Source organism: Alligator sinensis, unplaced genomic scaffold (assembly GCF_000455745.1).
Source record: "Alligator sinensis unplaced genomic scaffold, ASM45574v1 scaffold2281_1, whole genome shotgun sequence".
Taxonomy (NCBI): Eukaryota; Metazoa; Chordata; order Crocodylia; family Alligatoridae; genus Alligator; species Alligator sinensis.
Window position 1 is genome coordinate 26,954 of NW_005843781.1, and position 20,279 is coordinate 47,232.

The 20,279-nt window shown below is 41.9% G+C and overlaps 1 protein-coding gene across 1 annotated transcript in view; it reads right to left on the bottom strand.

Annotated features, from left to right (window-relative positions):
* Positions 1-20,044, bottom strand: part of LOC102376770 (structural maintenance of chromosomes protein 4-like) — a 37,801-nt gene extending 17,757 nt beyond the window's left edge. Inside the window, exons 1-8 of the mRNA XM_006039145.3 lie at positions 19,910-20,044; positions 14,744-14,894; positions 9,955-10,119; positions 8,574-8,807; positions 6,735-6,920; positions 1,543-1,704; positions 812-1,037; positions 634-713 (exon numbers count right to left, since the gene is read on the bottom strand). Of these exons, the coding sequence (XP_006039207.2) occupies positions 634-713; positions 812-1,037; positions 1,543-1,704; positions 6,735-6,920; positions 8,574-8,807; positions 9,955-10,119; positions 14,744-14,894; positions 19,910-20,022 (1,317 nt within the window). The 5' untranslated portion in view covers positions 20,023-20,044. The remainder of the gene's footprint in view (positions 1-633; positions 714-811; positions 1,038-1,542; positions 1,705-6,734; positions 6,921-8,573; positions 8,808-9,954; positions 10,120-14,743; positions 14,895-19,909) is intronic.
* Positions 20,045-20,279: the final 235 nt, after the last annotated feature.

Consider the following 20,279-nt stretch of genomic DNA (forward strand, 5'->3'; position numbering starts at 1 on the left):
GTTAGCCGTATAAAAGGTTAGGGGCGTTTCCGCCCTAGTTGGAGAACTCCGCGATTCCCCCTGGAGTGGAACTCCGGCAGCTTGATCACCTGCCAACGACTCCCCATCGACGAAGCCTTACGACGTATCCTCTGTGTTGCATGCCCGAGTTACCAAGCTACCCGGTCTACAAGAGCTCCCCGATTAGCGATTAGAGAGTAGAATTGTTGCAACTACGATTGCCTGCGCTGTGTACGACTCTACAGTGTAAGTAAAGCCATCTCTGTTTTTCCAATTGATACGTGTCTTGTCTGTGCCTAATTCCGCTCCGGTGATAGAGAGTACCCATCTGCCCGCTACGGGATCGCAGCCGCAACCCCAGCTAGCATTCCCGAGGGTTCCCGATCCTCGATTCCCCCTCGGCCCCCACAGCTTTATAAAAGTTAACGTACATTACAAAGCAATCAGTGCAATTTGAAATATATCAGTACTAGCCATATCTGTTTAACTCAGTGTTTTCCAGAGGTTGTATGTTACCAGAGATGTTGATTTGCTTCTGCATAGTATTTACGTATGAACCATCAAAATCTAGAAAAATAAATATAGTAAATAAATTTCACTAGAAATACTATTTCTACTTATATTAGAACTAACCTCCTCTTCTGAAATTTCAACCATGACTGAGGATCCCATTCTCCCCTTCAGTACTTTACCTCCACCACCAGTCATTGTTCCTAAAGTGAAATGGGTAAAGATATTAGAATGATAAATTGATTTGATACCCCCTTAAAAAATCATGAACAAATACTTTTAGTTTTATATTTTTAAATACCTGACTGTTCTATGATTTGTCCTTGCAAAGTTACTACTCTCCATCTTTTGTTTTTTTGAAATGCTACGCTGGTGGCTTGTTCCAAGTTGTTGGCTACTAAAGTGTTACGTAATGCAAAATAAAAGGCTGGGAGAATCTTCTTATCTTTTACTTCCACTAAGTCAAATAGACGAGGAATATTTTCAGGAGTCTGGATTTTACTCATATGTTGTGTCCACTCTGACATCTATATGGAAAATAAAAATTTACAGTAAGTTAAAACACCATTTATCCAGTTTAAAATAAACAAGATGCCTTTGAATGCATTTTCCCAGTAGTTTTCTGGCATCATACAGCTGCTGCAATGATCCTGACATTGCAAATGGGCAATAACTGATATTAAAGGAGTGCTCTTATTTTCATAATAAAAAATGTCCAAGAAATGTCTACATAAGTACTAATACTTTTGTTAAACTATGAACAAATTCAACTTCAAGTTATTTGTACAAGTGCACAAAAATATTTATTGTACATCACAGTGAAGATTTTTTTCCAGATAGAAGTCACTAGCGAGGGTAAACATTGTGAAACAGAGATTCTCTATGCTGTTGGAATAGTTCTAAAGCTCTGATATCCAATAGAAAAAATATCTAGCTTTACTCAACCTATGGGTTATGATGGTGGTATTAAGTACATTCTGTAACACAAGAAGAGTCAGTAGTATGACTTATCTCAAGAATACTAATACTTACTTTGTCCAAGGCTATAAATGTGGCAACTCCAATCCCTTGCCTTTTCAAGAAATTCACACATTCCTGAGCTGTATCTATTGTATCAACAACAATGTAGTCTAAGGCACCACAAGATGAGGAGATAGCAATATCATACTTCTCATCAATAGCTCCCAAGTCTCCCTAGTAATTGACAAAGGATAAAAACATTTTGATCAGTATGGTGATTGACAACGACATATTACCATCTTTTTGTTTTAACAAACAAGACAAAAGAAACGTATTAATGCAACCCAAGGTTCATAAATGTATAGATGAGTGGTACCTGAATAATGATTCTGGCGTTAAAAGCAATAAATATTATCAGATTAAAATAGCTAGACAAATTCAGATACTTAGACTAGCATTTTAGTGAGTCAAAATGGCCTGCTGGACACGAGATCTATGTTCTGTTCTTGGCTCTGTCACTGCCCTCCCTGGTAAACTTTGGCAAACCACTTTACCATGCTACATTTCAATTTCTCTATCTATAAAATGAAGCTTAATGATGCAGGCCCTTCTTTGTAAAGCACAATAAAATTTACAAATAAAAAGATTTATAAGATTTTTATATTATTAAACCAATCTATCATTCATCCTCTGTGGCCTTGAAAGTTATTTAACTCACAGTTTCTTAACCTCTACCTCACTTTTCCCATTTCTGAAATGCACATAAATGTTTTTCATTGGGGGGAGAGGAGTTGTGAGAATTCTCTCTCTATAGTAGTTTAAATATAGCATTATACATGTGCTAATAGTAAATTTGTTACCCAACTTTTTACCCTGCATTTGACTACTGTGAAATGGTATATTCAACTCCAGTTACCAGGTGTGTTTCCAATTTTAGCCCATTTTTTGCAGTACCCTCTATTTTGGTTTGAAGGGTTGCACTAGTGGTCCTGCCCACTAATTTCAGTCCTGCCTTTTAGAGGATACCCTTTTGGAACTGTCCAACTTCTTTGAGAAAAATGTTCAATCAAATTTTGTTTTATAATCACCAACATCATAGTATGCAGTTACAATGTACTATTTGAGCAGTGTTTCCCTTCCCCCGATTCTGTAATACCAGTCTGAGCAGATAGTTTTCATAATTCTGAACCTTTATCACTCAGAAAACTCTGTTCATAGATTTCATAGACATTTGGGCTGGAAGGGACCCCGGAGGATCATTGAGTCCAGCCCCCTACCCCAGGGGCAGGAAGTCAGCAGGGATCATAGGATCCCAGCAAGATAAGCATCCAAATTTGTCTTGAAGGCATTCAAAGTTTGTGCTTGAACTGCCTCTGGCAGCAGTCTATTCCAAACCTTGGGGGCTCGGACAGTGAAGAAGTTCTTCCTTACGTCCAGCCTGAATTGGTCGCGGCGGAGTGTGTGACTGTTCAATCTGGTCATCCCTTGGGGTGCTCTGGTGAACAGGTTCCCCCAGATCCTGATGAGCACCCCTGATAAACTTAGGGGTGATCTGGTGGCCACCTATGAGCCTGCGCTTTTCCAGGCTGAAGAGCCCCATGGCTCTCAGCCTCTCATCATAAGGTCTGTTTTCCTGACCTCTGATCATGAGCGTGGCTCTCCTCTACACCCTCTCAAGCTTCTCCACATCCTTTTTGAATTGTGGAGCCCAAAACTGGATGCAGTACTCCAGCTGCGGCCTCACCAAGGCTGAGTACAATGGGAGAATGATGTCCTGGGATTTGCTTGAGAAGCATCTACGGATGCAAGCCAGCGTTTTGCTCGCTTTACTAGCCGCAGCATCACACTGAAGGCTCATGTTCATCTTGTGGTCAACCATGACCCCCAAGTCCCTTTCATCTGTAGTGCTAACCAGCGTAGCACTATCGAGCCTGTAAGGATGCTGCAGGTTTTTCCTCCCAAGGTGGAGAACCTTGCATTTTTATTGTTAGCAAAGCTCTGTGTTCCATAACGTAAGTAGGGCCTGGTTTAAATCACGATTTTGCATTTTTTGTGAAAATCACAAAATGAAGCGATTTTCATGAAAAACGTTGATTTGCAACAAAATGCCACAATATGGGCTTTTGCTGGGAGTTCCTCAACAAGCAGCCATATCATGGCATTTTGCTGCAACAAGATGGCTGCCATAGGCTGGGAAAAGTATTCCCCAGGCAGCAGCAAAAGCCTAGCAGCCCAGAGGAGTGGGGAAAACTGGGATGAGGGGGGTTGGGGGGAGATCACATGCACACAGGAGCAAACAGCCCTGACCCTACCTAGTGCCAGGGCCATATGGCATGGCAGCTCCCAGGCACCCCCAACCCCCCCATTTTCCTGCCTGAAGGAGCAAACAGTACATCCCCTACCAATCCCCAAACTCTCTCCTCCCTCTGTCCCTTTTGCAATCTCTTCCCTGTGAGCTTTTCACCAGTGATCAGAGGCTTTAGGAGCAAGACCTCTACTGCTGCAATTAAACCTGGCCCTAAACCTGTCCCTCAGGTAGTTAGGGGATGTGGAGGGCGCACCATGATCTGGATGCAAAAAAGGATCCCCTGCCACCATCAGGCCACGATATCAGAGAGCTGGACCAGCAATTTAAGTCAGGCCCCTAGACATAAGTATCCTTTGCCTACTGAATCAGCTATAGCATCTCCCTTTGTTTTGATAAGTAGATAAGAGAAAAATGCTTAATAGAAAATAGTAGAGGTGCACTGATATATCAGTCACATATTGCATCAGCACCGATAACAGGAAAATTAACATTATTGGCAATCAGCTTTTTTTGGCTGATAATGTCACCGAGAAATGCCGCATGCACATGGCCAGGAATGCAGCCTGGAAGCTTAAGAGAGCAGTGTCTTGCTGGTAAGTTTACGGGGGAGGAAGGGGCGGGGGGGAGGGAAGGCGGATGGAGGGGACCCAGATTGAGGCCCCAACAGAGAGGGAGGGAGCGGGGCTGAGGCAGGGGCTGCTCAGCCAGGGTGATGAATGTGACGCATGGACTGAGAGCAGAGACAGAGCTGTGAGGGGGGGCAGCAGCTCCTTGCTGCTGCACATACCTCTGAGGGAGGCATGGGTGGCATATACCCACCCAGATTCGTGGTGGGGCAAGGACAAGCTGCCCACTGTGGTCTTTGGGCCAGAGGTTATGCCAGCCTCTTCCTCTTTTTTTTTTTTGGGGGGTGGAGGGGTGGGAGTAGGGTAGGCCAGATGTGCAGGGCAGGCAGTGGCAGTGCTGGGAGGTGTGGCTACAGGGAATTTTGGGATGGCTATAGCCCCCCCCAAACTCCCCGTGCTGCCCGTGCTCGAGCACCAGGGTTCCCGAGGGAAAGGTAGCAGAGTGGAGTGCTCCAAGCAAGGTCAGTGCTAGGGACAGGCTATAGCCACCCCAAAATTACCTGTAGCCCCAATGTAGACACCCCTTCCAGCACTGTTACCATCCTCCGCACTCAGCTGAGCCCACCCCGTCCCTGCCCGCTCCAAGCACAGCCCGTCCAGCCCCCCTGGTGGGAAAAGGCTGATACAGCCCCTGGCCCCAAGCCCATAGCAGGCAGCCCACCTCCATCCTGCACACAAATCTGGGGGAGCATGCCCCTATGCCTCCCCCAGGGGAGTGCACAGCAGCAGGGAGCCCCCGCCCACCCTGTACCATCTGCCCGCAGCTCTGTCCCACTCCTGGCCCCAGGGTCGCATTCACTGCCCTGGCTGAGCAGCACCTGCCCCTGGCCCCACTCCCTCACTCACCGTGGGGGCCTTGATCTGCCCCCCAATGCTCCTTCCCCTCCACAGACTTACTATCAGGAGGCTGGTCTCCATGCTGCCGGGCTGCATTCCTGTAAATTGGCTATTGGATCAGTATCAGCCAATATGGCTGACTAACAACTGGCTACCGATATTGGGCAAGAAAATCTTTATCAGTGCACACCTAAAAAACAGGCACTGTGTAGTAGTCTTCTAGATCACACTACATTTAAAGAGAGATGTGATGCTCAACACACTGCATTTTAACAGTTTCCAGATGTTTCTACCTAAAATACAGATATTACATGAGATTATCTGGGTCAAATCTGTTATTTTTTCTTGCGATGCAAAAGACCAGCAGCACTCACCTAGGCATTCCTCCAACATGGAAGAGTCATGATGGCCAGGTAACCAAGACACTGCACAGTCATTACTGTGCAGTTGTGATGCCGACTGCACAGTAGCCTGAGACTACTAGTCAATAGCATTACATCATGTTTTCTGCCATGTGACGGTACTGTGCAGTAGTCATGGGCAACTGCGGTTGGCCTCTCATGTAGACGTGGCCACTGACTATGTTCGCTGAATCTCAACAAGCCCCAATCTAAATCCTGCTAAGGCAGCAAGGGGATGTGATGAGGCTACAGTGGTTCTAGCAATTATAGGCTTATGTATGTTCAAGACAGCTTTTCTCAACCCGTGGGTCCAGACCCAAAAGTGGGTTGCAACAATATATGAAAGGACTGCAAACAAACTTTAAAACTGGATTTTCCTTTAAAAGGAGGAAAATGTGGGAAATCACAGCTTTTCCCTTGTAGGCTGGCAGAGTTCTAGCCTGTCAGGGGCTGGTTGAGACCCCCTGTGCCCTGCACACTGGAGGGATGAGACCTGGGCGCAGTGGGTAGCAGGTCAGCAGTGAGGGGTATTGGGTGGGGAATGGCCATTGATGTTTACAAATGGGTCCTGGTACAAAAAAGGTTGAGAACCACTGACAACTGGCTTTGGGCAAAGCAGCCCATAAACTGTTTTAATTTATGCCGGGCAAGTGCAGATTGGTCCAGAAGCATCAAGTAGTTGTAAACAGCTTCCTGACGGTTCCTCAGCTACCTGTCCCGAGCGGATCTTGACACAAGAACAAATTGTGGCAGTTCTAGATCAGTCTCTCTCAACCTGTGGGTTGCGACCCAAAAGTGGGTCACAAGAAAGTACGAAAGGGTCGCGAACAAACTTTAAAAATGGATTCTCCTTTAAAAGGAGAAAAACATGGGAAACCTGTGGCTTTTCCCTTGCAGGCTGTCAGAGTTCCAGCCTGCAAGGGGCTGCTTGGGGGCCCCCATGCTCCACATACTGGGGGACACTGGGTCAACACTGGCCAATGTTTACAAATGGGTCCTGGTACAAAAAAGGTTCAGACCCACTTGACTAGACGACCTCCTGAGGTCCCTTCCAATCTTAACTTACTATGATTTGAAATTCTTAAAATTTACCAATCTCCCATATATTCCAGGAATTTTTCCAGATTTCTTCTGCTGAAGTAGAGCATCAAGAACTCTTCCTCTACTGCAACTGACTGCCAAAGAACTTTTTGCTGCTTCTACTTTTTGACGTTGTACCCGAACAAGGTTTTTAATGTCCAACTCCTGTCTTCCGAGTTTTTCAAGCTTACATTCTTTCTAACAATGTAAACAAAGTCAACAAAAATATTTATTTCATAGTGTGAGAAGCAACATATTATTTGAAGTCCAAATATTCTTAAGACAATGACTTATCAAAATGAAGTGAAAACAGACAAGCAAACAAACTTCTTTTGTGAGCTTTACACTTTGATATATCATAATATAGGAACCCAAGCATTTAGAATATTTTTTTAAGTTGTCTAAGGGAGATGGACAACCAGGTCCTTAGAGAATCACAGCCTTATTCAGAAAAAAAAGAAAGAAAAATGTAATATATGGAATTAAAAGTTGTTATAATAAAATACTTTTACTTTCTTATTTTTAACTGTAAAGTCCTAGAATTAATTCCCTTGCATAGATATTCCTAGTACTTAATCTTAGCATTTAATTCAATGTCACATACTTGCACAGTATTATACATCAGTACAGGGCTGTCCAACTTTGGGGCACCTACGAGCCACGTTTATGGCTGGAGCTGACAAGCGTGAATTGGGTAAGCCTGTTGATGGTGTCAGCAGAGATAGAGAAAGTAACAGATTTTGGTTTCATCTGAGTTTCCAAGTCACTCATAGCTACGAAATGTGTCAGCACTAGTGGAGACTACCAGCTGGGATGGGGTGTGAGATGCGTCTAACCCAAGAGTGGCTGGAGCAAGCTCATCATGCTGAGAAGGCAAAGCTGAGGAATGCTAATTTAGGTACTTGTTTCTGGGCGTTGCTAGGACAGCTGCCATGGAACCAAAAGCTGGTTCTGGAGTTTCTCCTGGGAACTGCCAAGCTCCAACAAGATCCACTTGAGCCTAAGAAGTCTTGGGACATGAAAAGGTTGAGGACATGGTGACATTTCCATAAGGAGATTTTCCATGGAATAGGGATCTCTCTCTGCACTCTGTGGAGGCATTTTCCAGTACAGAAGATGTTGGTGGTGTCCTTGAAGACGATTTAAGCACCCTCAAGGAACCTGGCCTCTTGCTCCTTTCTGACCCAGAAAGTAAGAGATTTACAAAGGGACCATTTCCTAGTAATTAAACTTGCAGGCAATATAGGAACCTGACATGCCCATCTGTCATGGGTCTGAGGTTTTCACAAATTGGTCACAGCTTTAAATACCAGAGACTTGAGAAAAGTCATGATGATGGACAACAAAGAAAACCAAAAGGAAAAGATGTTAAGCAAAATTGGGTCTTGTCAGTCAGGATGCTGACTGGCGCATCTTCCATGATGAGGCCCAGTCACACTAAGTAAGTGAGAGAATACCCCAGAACTGTATGATGATAATGATAATCATCATAATCATAATAATAAAACTATATTCAAGTATCAAGGGTAAAACATAAAATTTGAAACCCTTTGCCTTTAGATTCAAGAATTTCAGGTCAGAGTAGATCATGGTTGACAATTAGCACAATGCTAGCCAAGCAAATGAGAGGAACACTCAAGTGAAGGGAGGGGTGTGAAGCTATGGAATTGAACAGGTGATTAAATGGGTTTAGGGAATAGAGATCTACCAATTATGGATGCACCTACTTTTGCTTTTCAGAGTAGAACTACACTTCATGTACAGTATGACTACATTAAAGGAAAAAAAAAAAAAGCTCCTGAATGAATGTTTTTTAAAACATGAAATATTAAAAAAAACTTATGGTCTAACCTCCTTTAACTCCTGTTCAGCTTGAGGTAATTTTGTGTCAAGCTCTTTGATAGTAGATATCCTTTCTTTTAGAGTTCCTGAAGTAGTCATTAGTACCTCTTTTGCTTTATTTAACTGAGACACAGCAGTATTATGACGACTGAGGTAGATATCCAGTTCTGATTGAGCTACATCCATCTTTGAACGGGCTTCATTCACAGTTTTATTGAATTCCATAAGCTCTTTTTCTTTGACCTGTAGAAATGGGTAATATATTACACTCAAAATAATTACAATAATACACTGTTGGGATGACTGAACATGCATATATATTCTAAATATATTTGAATTAGCAGAGACAGAGCTCGTCTCCCAAATAGGAAGAGAAGGCATATTTGCAGAGTGGATTCAGTCGAGAAAAAATAGTCTACTGCCATAGCAGGAATCTGAAAGTAGAGTTTTAGTGGGGACCAAGAAGAACAAGTACACTATAATCATAGCTAGTTGCCCATGCCTAACCCCATCCTAGATTTAAGAGTAACACCATAGCAAAGTGAAGTAAAGATATGGTATGTTTCAATAAAATAAGGCAATTTGAGAATATGGATTTGGAAACAACTTTGTCATTTACTCAACTAGCAAAAAGAAGCTAGAAGCTCTTCCAGAACTAAGCAGAACTAAAGGAGCTGCATATGCAGGATCCAAAAAACAAGAATGTAGCAATATTACAAAGCAAAGTCAGCTTCACACAGATTCTGTTTTAAGGAATGACAAGTTTTAAACAAAAACAACTACAGTAAATAGCTTGTGTTTTGTATAAATTAGGAGTAAAAAACTAAACAAAGTAATCCAAAAAAATCTTTAAACATTTTCTGTGGGAAAATGTAGGTTTATTGATGTCTAAACTTTGTGGCAATGTATGAATTTTAAGATTTTTGCTGATGGTAGAAAGTAAGGCAGTATCCATTCCTATAACACTTTTTTCTTTCTTTCTTTTTTATTTATTTAATATATAAAGGTGCACTGATATATTAATCCCATATCTTGATTTGCACAAATATAAGGAAAATTTTCAGTATTGGCAATCAGCTTTTTTTGGCCGATGTAGCCGATAATGTTGCTGAAAAATGCAGCTGCAGCACAGCACGCAGGCGGCCAGGAACGCAGCACAGCAGTGTGGAGAGCAGCTGGGTCCAAACAAATTCTAGAAAAATTAAATTAATACAAATTCTAGAAAAAAAATCAGGTTTCCCACACTGGAAATTCCAATTTCCAACCAGCCCTATATTTTGAATTACTCAATACTCACTATTTAACAGAGTTTCCCCAAAATACTCTTCACTTTTATGTAAGTTAGTTCTAAAACATTAAATCAAACGCTAGGAACATAAATATTCCAAACCTCTTTTTCTTCCTGAAGACCTTGTGTTTCCAATTTAAGGCTATCCATAACTTGTTTTAATTTTTCCTCCTCTCTTTCCTTCTCCTTTTCAAGAACTTCTTTCTTAGATGTTGCTTCTCTGATTTCTGTCTTACTGTTGGCAGGAACATTTCTTAATTCCTCAACCTATGAAGGAAGAAAATTATCTTTTCCATTAACTGATAAAATATAATCTCTTTTGTCTTTGTTTTGCCGCTGTATGCTACATTAAGTAATAAGGGAAAACTGAAGAAACGTGAAAAGTCCAAGCCATGATATGCTGAGCCAGTTTAACATTCAGCTGCATAGAGCTGCAAAAAATGTCCTTGCTTCAGAAGGGAATTTCATATAGGAAGTATTCTAAGGAGCAGTTTTATTTACCAGTATTATTTAACTGAGTGAGCACAAGAGAGTCATTCCATCTAGTACACTGCTATTTTGTAAAGATCACTTGTTTAGAGTTTAGACTGTTTGGCACAGCATTTCCTACAAGTAGCCTCACTCAGTTCCTGTCAGACAGGTCTAGCATTAATCAAAAACTGGGAATTCTGAATCAGAGTAATCAAATTAGACACATTCCCTGTCTCTTATCTGTCCCATCTTGGGTTTAAACCAGTTTTAGACTGGTTATCTACTGAGGCAGCAGCACAGAGCTATGCTGGGGTTGGGGAGCTGGAAGCTGTGCCTGTGCTGCTGCTCACCCCACCACTCCAGCTGGAGGGAAGTCACATCAGGCTGGGTGTATGCAGGAAGTAGGTACAGGAAGAAGTGGCATCAGCCTGGAAACAGCCTCTGGCTCCCCAGGCCCAGAGCAGCACCCCTCCAGCTGGAAGCTGTGCTAAGACTACAGCCAGGTAGTGGGTAGCTGGAAGAAGTGGCAGCAGTGTGGAAACAGCTTTCAGCTGCATGGCTCTGGTACAGCAACAGGGATGTCGCTGTTCCTCACTCCCCGCTAAAGCTACCCACCCATGCTTGGACCAAAGCAGGGTTGCTCTAGCCTATGGCTTAAAAAGGTTCCCAGTGCCTGATCTACTCCAGTGAAAAGAAAGACGACCAGACCAATGTGTCTTCTATTAAAGATCATGCTAAATCCAGACTTGCAGGGTTATAGGATGGGTATTTACACTGTAGTAACCAGGTTCAGGATGATTTAGTAGAGTGGAGTGTACGTACATACGAGGTGTATGCCTCATTTGAGATGGGAGTCTCTTCAACAGTAGTGGTGACATGTACTTTACAACTGTATGGCAATATAAAGGGTGAGTTTGTATACTGGAATTTACCATATTCCTTGCAAACTGACACCCCTATAACAGGGTAACAAACTCATGCTTGGTTCCCCTCCAATTCAGATCCCATTTTGGTGAGGACTATGAAAAGTACTGATGGAGTGCAGATATAGTCAACATGGATCCCACATCTCAATGAATCAGTTACTATTGAGTAAGCCTCAATTCAAATCTTGTACTATAGGAAACCGTAGTCAACACCCTATCCAGACATTGGGAACAAACAATTTCAAGGTTGACTTACTACTTGTTTGAAGCATTACCCAATTTGGCACTGAATCTGGCTGCCACGTGAAAGGTATAATATTTAACAAAACTGGTTGTTCCACACTGCTATCTTAAGATATATGGGGTGCGTCTACATGTGCAATTAGTGTGCAGGAAGGCTACTGCACAGTAAAATAAGATGCAGTAAACTATGTCCAGGAACACGTCTACAAGTGAGCCCTGTCAGGCACAGGTTGTGCCCAATAGAAGCAGCCCGGTCTAGGGCTGCTCCTGCCCTGTTCTGTTCACCTGTACCTGCTAGGGGAAACTCCAGGCTCCCCCAGGTGCCAGCTCCATCTCCAGTACCAGAGCTGTCTCCTGACAGCTCTCCAAGTCCCGATCTCCACCTGGTGGGGAGACAACTGCCCCTGCAGATGGCACAGCTCCTCCTGAATGAGGGTTTAGCCAGGCAGCAGCGGGCCCCGCCCTGCTGCCTGGGCTGACCAGAGCAAATTGTACCAGGTCAGCATCTACACATGCACTACTGCACAGTAGCTAATGCATTGTTAAGCTAGTACCTGTATTTGCTGGTACTAGCTAACAGCACATTAGCCTAATTTTCTGTGCAGCAAGTCCTGTGCACATGTGGACAGTGACAATTTACTACTCATTAAATTAATCTAATGTGCAGTAAAGCACCTTGTGTAGACATGCCCAAGAAGTGCTATATTGGGTCACGCTAACAATTCATCTCCAGCAGTGGCAGAAGCAGATGCTAGAGGGAGAACATTTAACTGGATAGATCTGGAATGATCTATCCTTTATCCATTACTCTCCCTGGCATGCACCATTATTGGCTTAGAAATGCCAGAAGAAACATCTCTAAACCATTCTATTCAACAGCTATTAATAGATCTATCATCCATGAACTCAGCATAGCTAGATTCAAAAAAGACTAGACATCTGCTTCTACCACCTCCTGTGGCAATGAATTTCCGAACTACACATTGCATAAAAATGTACTTTCCTTTTTTAACGTTAAATTTGTCTTCTGATTTTAGTTGTTGCCTCCTAGTTCTAGTATTTTGGGACTTGGTGAACTGTTCACTTTGTTTACACACTTTGTGATTCTACAAACCTGTATCATATCCCCCCATAGCCTTCTACCTTACTCTGAAGCAAGCTGAAGATGCTGCCTATGACCTGCCAGAATCCAGTGTGTGCCTTGATATACTGATGGAGAGGTTCACATCCTGATTGCAGAAGGAAATAATGGGAATGATCGACTTAGATTCTCTGTGTTGAGATGGTTTGGCCTTTCAGAGTGTCAGATATGACTACAGAAGGGTGAGGAGAAAGTCTAACGCCTGTTATTGTTAAAGTAATAGAGAAAGGTTCTTGAAACATTTAAAGCACATGGTTTCTTTTCTCCTAGTATTGGATATGATTGTGGGAAGATGATCAACGTGTTAAACTGATGCAGGTGCAACTCCGGGACCATATTAGAGATGTAGGGTGTGGACAGTAAGTGAAGTCTGGCAAAAAGGCATTATGTCTACATTGCAATGTGGCCTAATATACCCAAAACAAGCACACATTGTTAACCTTGGATTTACTTAAATTAACTTTAATACATCACCCATCATAGATAGTTCACAGAGTTCTAGATGGGAGACTAAAAAAAGTATATTATATAGTATATATAGAGCTGCTGCTGTCTCCTGAGATTTGCCTCTAGTCAGTTTTCTAGTTACAAGTAGTCATGAATGGCTGTTCTCCTAAAGTGTGCTGCCACTACAGGTAGGAAGATTTTGTGGAAAAGTTTTTCATGCCCTGGACAGTTTAAATAATAGAACTGCATACTGGTAACTGTTGGCCTATGCTGTGAATGAGGGCCCTGCTGTAGGTTTGATGGATAGCTATATGGAATGACACCTCTTGAAGACTAAAAGCCACAAAATGGTCTTGAATGTGAAGGAATGGGATAATTGAAAAAAGTGGACTGAAGTGGAGCTTATTCAACTCCATTAAAATTTAGGATAGAATAGAGATGCTGCTTCTTTTTAATATAGGAAAATACTGGAATGAGGAGCATTTTCTGTTCATTTCTGGCAGCACCTCTTCAATGACTTCTCAACAAAATGAAAATTGAGGGCATCTATTGTGTCCCAGTTCCAGTTGTACAAACCCAGGAACACTGGATTTTAAAAGGAAGAAGGGACAGAGGGTGGCCTGTGGAATGCTCATAATGGACAACATCTTAAAGAACTCCAGTTAGTAAAAAAAAATGTAAGTAATTTCACAATCTTTGAGCAATACTCCATATGTACATTCTATTTCTGGCAACTCCTATTAGTATATTTTTGGATGACCGAAGGAAATAGGTTAGATGTTACAGCAGTTTAGTTCCACTTACTGTGGTATAGACAAAATACTTTGTTCAACATGACCCTTGGTAAACTGGGATAATTTAAAAGCCAAGTATAATTGTTTAGTCTACCTATACCCTGAGATAGATACATTTCTTAGCAGAGCTGCCAGTGTAGTTTAACCTTTGCCCGAATGCCCTAATGACTGTAAGCAAGCGCATCTCATTACTCATGCATTCAGAAATCTACTTGGAAAGCCCTAGGATGAAAACTGTCCTTCCCTTATTTTCTGTGCTATAGCCTAAGGTCCATGTATTTTTTCAAAAAAATTGCCAGGACAACTCTTAAATTAAGGAGGTGCCTTTTTCCTGGGCATGAATGGTGTAGTTCAAACAGGGGAATCAGATTCTTTACAAGGGGGCCCTTGAAGAAATTTAAGGTATTGGGGTAGGTTATCTGATTGGTATATGTTGTGCCAAAATTGATTCCAAGTACACCTGTACTGAACTTAAGAACAGGTCATACAATGCACATCTCGTGGACTATCCTGAGCGCTAGTTAACCGATGTGCATGTGTAAGCCTGGTAGGCCATCCTTATGAATTCTGTCCCAATAATGAGGTATCCATCACTTTGCTTCTGGATGATAAAAGAAATATCAGAGGACATTTTACTGCAGGTAGTGGCAGAATGTTTCCATCACTCAAAGGATTGGAGTACTAGTGGGTACATGAGCAAGAGCACACAGATGTCTTTTTTAGCATTTAAAATAATCAAATACCCTTTCAAGCCTCCTTTGTGTTATAAAGCAGCCAGAGTTCTTTTGCAAGTGATCTTCAAAGGCAGAAACTCCTATTTAGAATAATTACATATTTAAAACATATAGTAAGTTTCAAGTGACAAATACCTTTTCTTTATCCTTTTGAAGTTGCTTCTGAAGTTTTTTAGCTTTACTTTTGGCATGTTTTAATTTTTCCCTTACTTGAACATCTTGCAAATCCAACTGAGTGAATTTCTCTTTGTTTTCCTCTATAAACTTTGTGATTTTATTGAGCTTTCTAAAACAGTAAAAAAAAGAAGGTAAGTTGGTCAATTGTGTTATTAAGATAACCATTTTTAGGAAAACTTGTTTAAACAAAGTGAACTGCTATAATGCCTTGAATTTAAAGTGTTGCTATTCAGTTTTTATAAATATCAGACAGCTTTTACTAATCCTCTGTGGGAACACAATGATCAAGCAACAGGAACAGTTTGTTTCTCTGCACATTAAACAAATTCAGCAGCAAAGCTGTCCATAACAGATTTTTCTCCTCACCTTTTAATTGACTTTTTCTGCTGAAATACAGGAATAGCAAACCAGGTTCACTGATGACCATTTAGCCTAATGCTCTAATCTAGTGGTGCTCAACTTTTTGGCCCCATGGGGCTGATGAGCAGGGGAAGGCAGTCTGCAGACTGAATTGAGTCCCGTGTGCCAGTATTGAGCCCTGGGGCCTGGCCCTACAGCCTCCCACCACAGCATGCTGGGATTGTTGGGTCTCAGGGGCCTGGCACCACCCTGCCCAGCCCTATACACTAGGATTGAGTGTCCAATCCAGCATGCAGCATCTGGGGCACTACATGGGCTTGGAAATCTGGCAGTGGGGGGAGTGACACTACTGCCCTCCCACTGCCAGATTTCCAGACCCATGAGGAGCAGAGCGGGGCAGATGGCATAGCACTGCAGGCCAGGAGCTGAGCACTCCTGCTCTAATCAGCTTTAAAACTCAGCTTTGGCTGCCCAATCAATTTATTATGCGGTAAGATAATTTTTTCCTTTTATTTTAAAACTGGGTATAGGAACATTATAATGAAACCCCAAAAATGTTGGACAGTTCATGTATAGATAATGTATGCCTGTCTGAACATAAAAACAAATGCAAAACTACTGGCTAGGTACACTGGACAAACAGTTGACTGCTGCTGCAAAAGATTTGAAGTTCCAAAACCTTTTCTTACAGGGTGGGAGTGGCCAGGTAGAGATGGGAAAGGAGATTTTGTCAACTATGAATATTACCTAGCGATGAAAATATCTTCCTAAAATATGTTCTAAGTCTTGATGTTAAGAGTTAAGCAGTGGAAGCAACAACACTTAACACTGCTGCCACTCATCCCACCAACAAATTTTCAGCTCCATGGGTCCTATCGTTGAAACCCCTGCCCTAGTAGCAAAACGGAAAAAGAAAAAGTATATTCTATTTCTTAATTGATTTTCTCCCGATTTAATATCTAGGGTTGGAAGTTTATTCTGGCATTTTCTGTTAGCCAAACCACCCATCTGAATGCAGACTCCCCATTTTCACTTGTTTGCTGATATAGGAAAGTGGAACTGCTATTCAGTCTGAGGCATGAGTCTTCAGGTGGCTTCGGAGGATTAAGAGAAGTCATATGGCTATAGAACGTTTGTTGCACTTCTTTTCCTACACAGAAAAGTTTCATTGTACTGACTGTCTTCCACAACATATTCTCCTTTCTGAATATATCAACATTTGCTGAACACGTGAGGCTGACAAAGAGCTCACCTCATATCAGTCTGACTTTGCTAGCATAAACGTAACAGATTTGAATTCTCGGAGTAGAATTATACTTATTCATATAATCTGTTCTAAGGAATACAATCAGATCTGAAATATGAAAATGCAAAGGGAAAAATTTGATATTGCCCATTTGAACTGCATTCAAACTAGGGAGATAAAGACATTGCCAACAGGGGTGTGCAAAACGGGCTGTATTCGATTCAGATTTGGCCTGAAATCAGGGACAGTGATTTGATTCATTGATTCGGATCACTGTCCTAATTCAATTCAGCCGAATCCGAAGATTCAACGCTAATTTGGAGAATCAGCAATTTGGCCATAGACAGAGCTTTAAGTGTTTTTTCTACATACCTTGAGGTACCAAGCGCAACTCGTGAATGCTATGATGCTGGGGAGGATGGAGCATCCCGCGGGAGCAGGGGGGGCCCCCTGGAGGGGCCCCCCCATGTACTGGGCGGTGAACCCAGAAGTGGACCAGAAGTACTGGAAGCACTCCCAGACTCCCCCAGACCCAGGAGACACAAGTTGCTGAGCCGGGAGGAATACAGGAAGGGGGAGGGGCGCAAGCGGACCTGGAAGTGCTTCTGGTCTACTTCTGGGTCTGCTGCCGAGCACGCTGGGGGGCCCTCCCACACTCCTGTGGGACGCTCCATCTGCCCCACCATTGCAGCATTCATGAGCTGCCTGCTACCTTGAGGTATGTAGAAAAACATTTAAAGCTGTGTCTATGTCCGAATGATTGAATCCTTCCGAATCGATTCGGAGGGTTCCAATTTGATTCAGAGAGATTACAGGGTCTACTGATTTGATTCGGATTTGGAGACGCGACCACTGAATTGGGCTGAATCTCCACCAAATTGAATCAGCGACCAAAGCTTCACACAGCTCTAATTGCCAACATCTTGGACACTGCAACATTAGGGAATTTGTTAATATAACGTTCTCGTGAACCTAAGATGATGACCATGTCTCTCCTGCAGAAGAAAACAAAAGCTGGAGGGAAAATTTCTTCATGACCCCAAAACTGGCAATCTGTCTGACCTTTATTGCATGAGCAAGAACCTCTAGCCAGGCAGACAGGTTCCTATATACTGGTAAGACCATGACTGCATTCCACCTAAACACTTCCCTAGCTGTGACTAGTGCCTAATGCTTGCTAAACAGGAAGGTGAACCCTGAGAAATGCTAAAATGTGCAATGGGTGCATGAGGAATTATCCCTACAGGTGACCAACAGAATCCCTAAGTTTTGGGTTTACCAGACACTTTCTACGTAGATACTGGAGTTTTCTTTCAATCCCATCATGAACATAATACAATACTTACGTATCATGTGCAGTGATTATTGCTTCAACAACTGTTGCTTACCGTTTTGTGAACCTGTCATGCTCATCTTGAAGCAATCCAGGTTCCTTGCCCACACTACCATACTTTTTAGTAAGACTATTTCAAAACATCACACCTGTTAGAAATCTTCCAACTGTAAGTCTAGGAAGTTGTTTGTGACTAGTGCATCCATTTGATCTTGCATTGATGTTGTTCTTTAATTTACAGGGGTGTAGGTTGTAGCCATGTTGGTCTAAGGACATAGGCAGACAAGGTTCTTTGGGTGAATCTGATATCTTTTATTAGACCAACTTAAATAGTTGGAAAACAATTATTAAGCAAGCTTTTGGGTTCAAAAACCCTTCATCAGGCTTAGGAAGTATCAGCAGTTGGTGTGTGCTCTTCCTGGATGGAATGAAAAGTAAAGAAGCCAGCGGCTGGGCTGGTATGCTTACAAGACAGGTAGTCAGTGAAAATGTAGACTGAGTCGTCAATGGGTGAGAGACAGGCTGGGGGGGGGGGTCTCTGGGAAGTGTTTTGTAAGTTTCCTTTGAGAATCAGGACTGAGAAATTGGAGAGAGAGTGGTTTTCTTGTGAGAAATGTGCCCCCACAGGTAACTGGGTATTTCTGTCTTTGCTAGATTTCCAGTGTGCATTCATTCTGGTGCGCAGTTGTTGTTTGGTCTCTCCTATGTATTTTCCATCAGGGCATTTGGTGCATTGGATGAGGTATATTACATTTCTGGAGGTGCAGCTGTAAGATCCAGGAATGCTGATGGCTCTATTGTGGGGTGTAGTAATAGTGGGGGTGGTGGAGATGTGTTGGCAGGTTTTGCATTTCTTGTATCTCTCCACTTTCATCATCCCCCCCTCCCCCGCCTGTGTGTCACCCATTGACGACTCAATCTACATTTTCACTGACTACCTGTCTTGTAAGCATACCAGCCCAGCCTCTGGCTTCTTTACTTTTCATTCCATCCAGGAAGAGCACACACCAATTGCTGAAACTTCCTTAGCCTGACGAAGGGTTTTTGAACCCAAAAGCTTGCTTAATAATTGTTTTCCAACTATTTACGTTGGTCTAATAAAAGATATAAGATTCACCCAAAGAACTTTGTCCATTCTTTAATTTAAACACTTCTCCCTAATATTCACTCCACAAATATATTTATAAATAGTAATTAAATCCCCTTTTCAACCTTAGTTTGGCTAGATTAAATAAATCAAACTTTTAAGATTACCTCTCAGTCTCTGTTTCCCTAAAATATACTACAGTATAACCTCATGAATCCAGCATGCTCGGGATCAAACACCTGTCAGAAATTTGAAAGCTCCAGATTTTTTAAACTAACTAATATTAGTTATTTTATGCATGGATCCAAGAACATTAAAAAAAGCAAAAAGTGTAATGACAAACTGAAAAAAATACAATTTACCTTAAAGGTCTGCATAAAACTGAAGAAAAAATCTGTGAAATAGGAAGAAAAAGAACCCCAATGCTACAACTAATGGCCAATAACACTCCAAGGAGTTTGGCTGCCAGGACCAACAGGACTCTATTCCTGACATATCTTTGGAATAAGAAAGTAAAAAGAAAAAACCCATACCTTTTAGGCCCAAATCATAAAAAGCAATACAAAAAAAAGTTGTCTAAAGAAATGCATTTTTTTGTACTGTTAATTTACAGAAGCACTGTACTCTACAGGAAGACATAACTGCATTGTTCCAGGACCAGGGTAGGAACCAGATTGTGACCTGCTGTGTATTGGGAGAATGGAGGTCACTGGGGAAAGAGGCCTACTCTTGGGGAAAACACAGCCTAATAGCAGCAGCTTTGCCTCCTTGCAAAGGATGGAAATATTGAAATTCACTGTGGAAATTATGGAGGCTAAAAAGGCATGCCACAAAGTTGGCCTTATGAAGGAGCACTTAATGCTTTCCCAGTCCGTAAGAGAATGCCACATACTAATTTTTTTCCATACAATTCCCATTAAACATAACTGGACATATGAAAGCAGAGCAGGAGTATTTATGACTTGTGTTGTTATTTGAGGGTGGAGAACAAAACACAATATGGACTTTGAAACAAAAATAACTCAGCAGCACTAAAAGCTTTATATTCACAAAAATGCAGATAGTGCTATTATAACTTAAGATAATGGTAACACTTACTTTTCTATATCTTTTAAGGCTTTAGTCTTATCTTTCATTTCATCAGCAAGTTTACTACTCTTCTCATTAACATCTTTAGTCTCTTCATGAATTTTTTGCTTTTGTGTTTCCATTTCATTTATCCGTTTCTGTAGGTCATAGCTACAAGAAAGTGTTTTACATAATTGAGGATTACAAAGAAGCCACTTTAATGTCAAATTCATAAGATTTTCTTCTTTAAAAAATGATTTGGGAAGTTAAAAAAAAAAGCAAAAAACCCCCCAAAAACACCTTACAGCAAATCTTACGACAAAACCTCAATACAATGATCTAGTCTTGATGCTGATCATCAGGGATCTGGGTTTTCTATTTCCCACAGAAAAACAGAGAA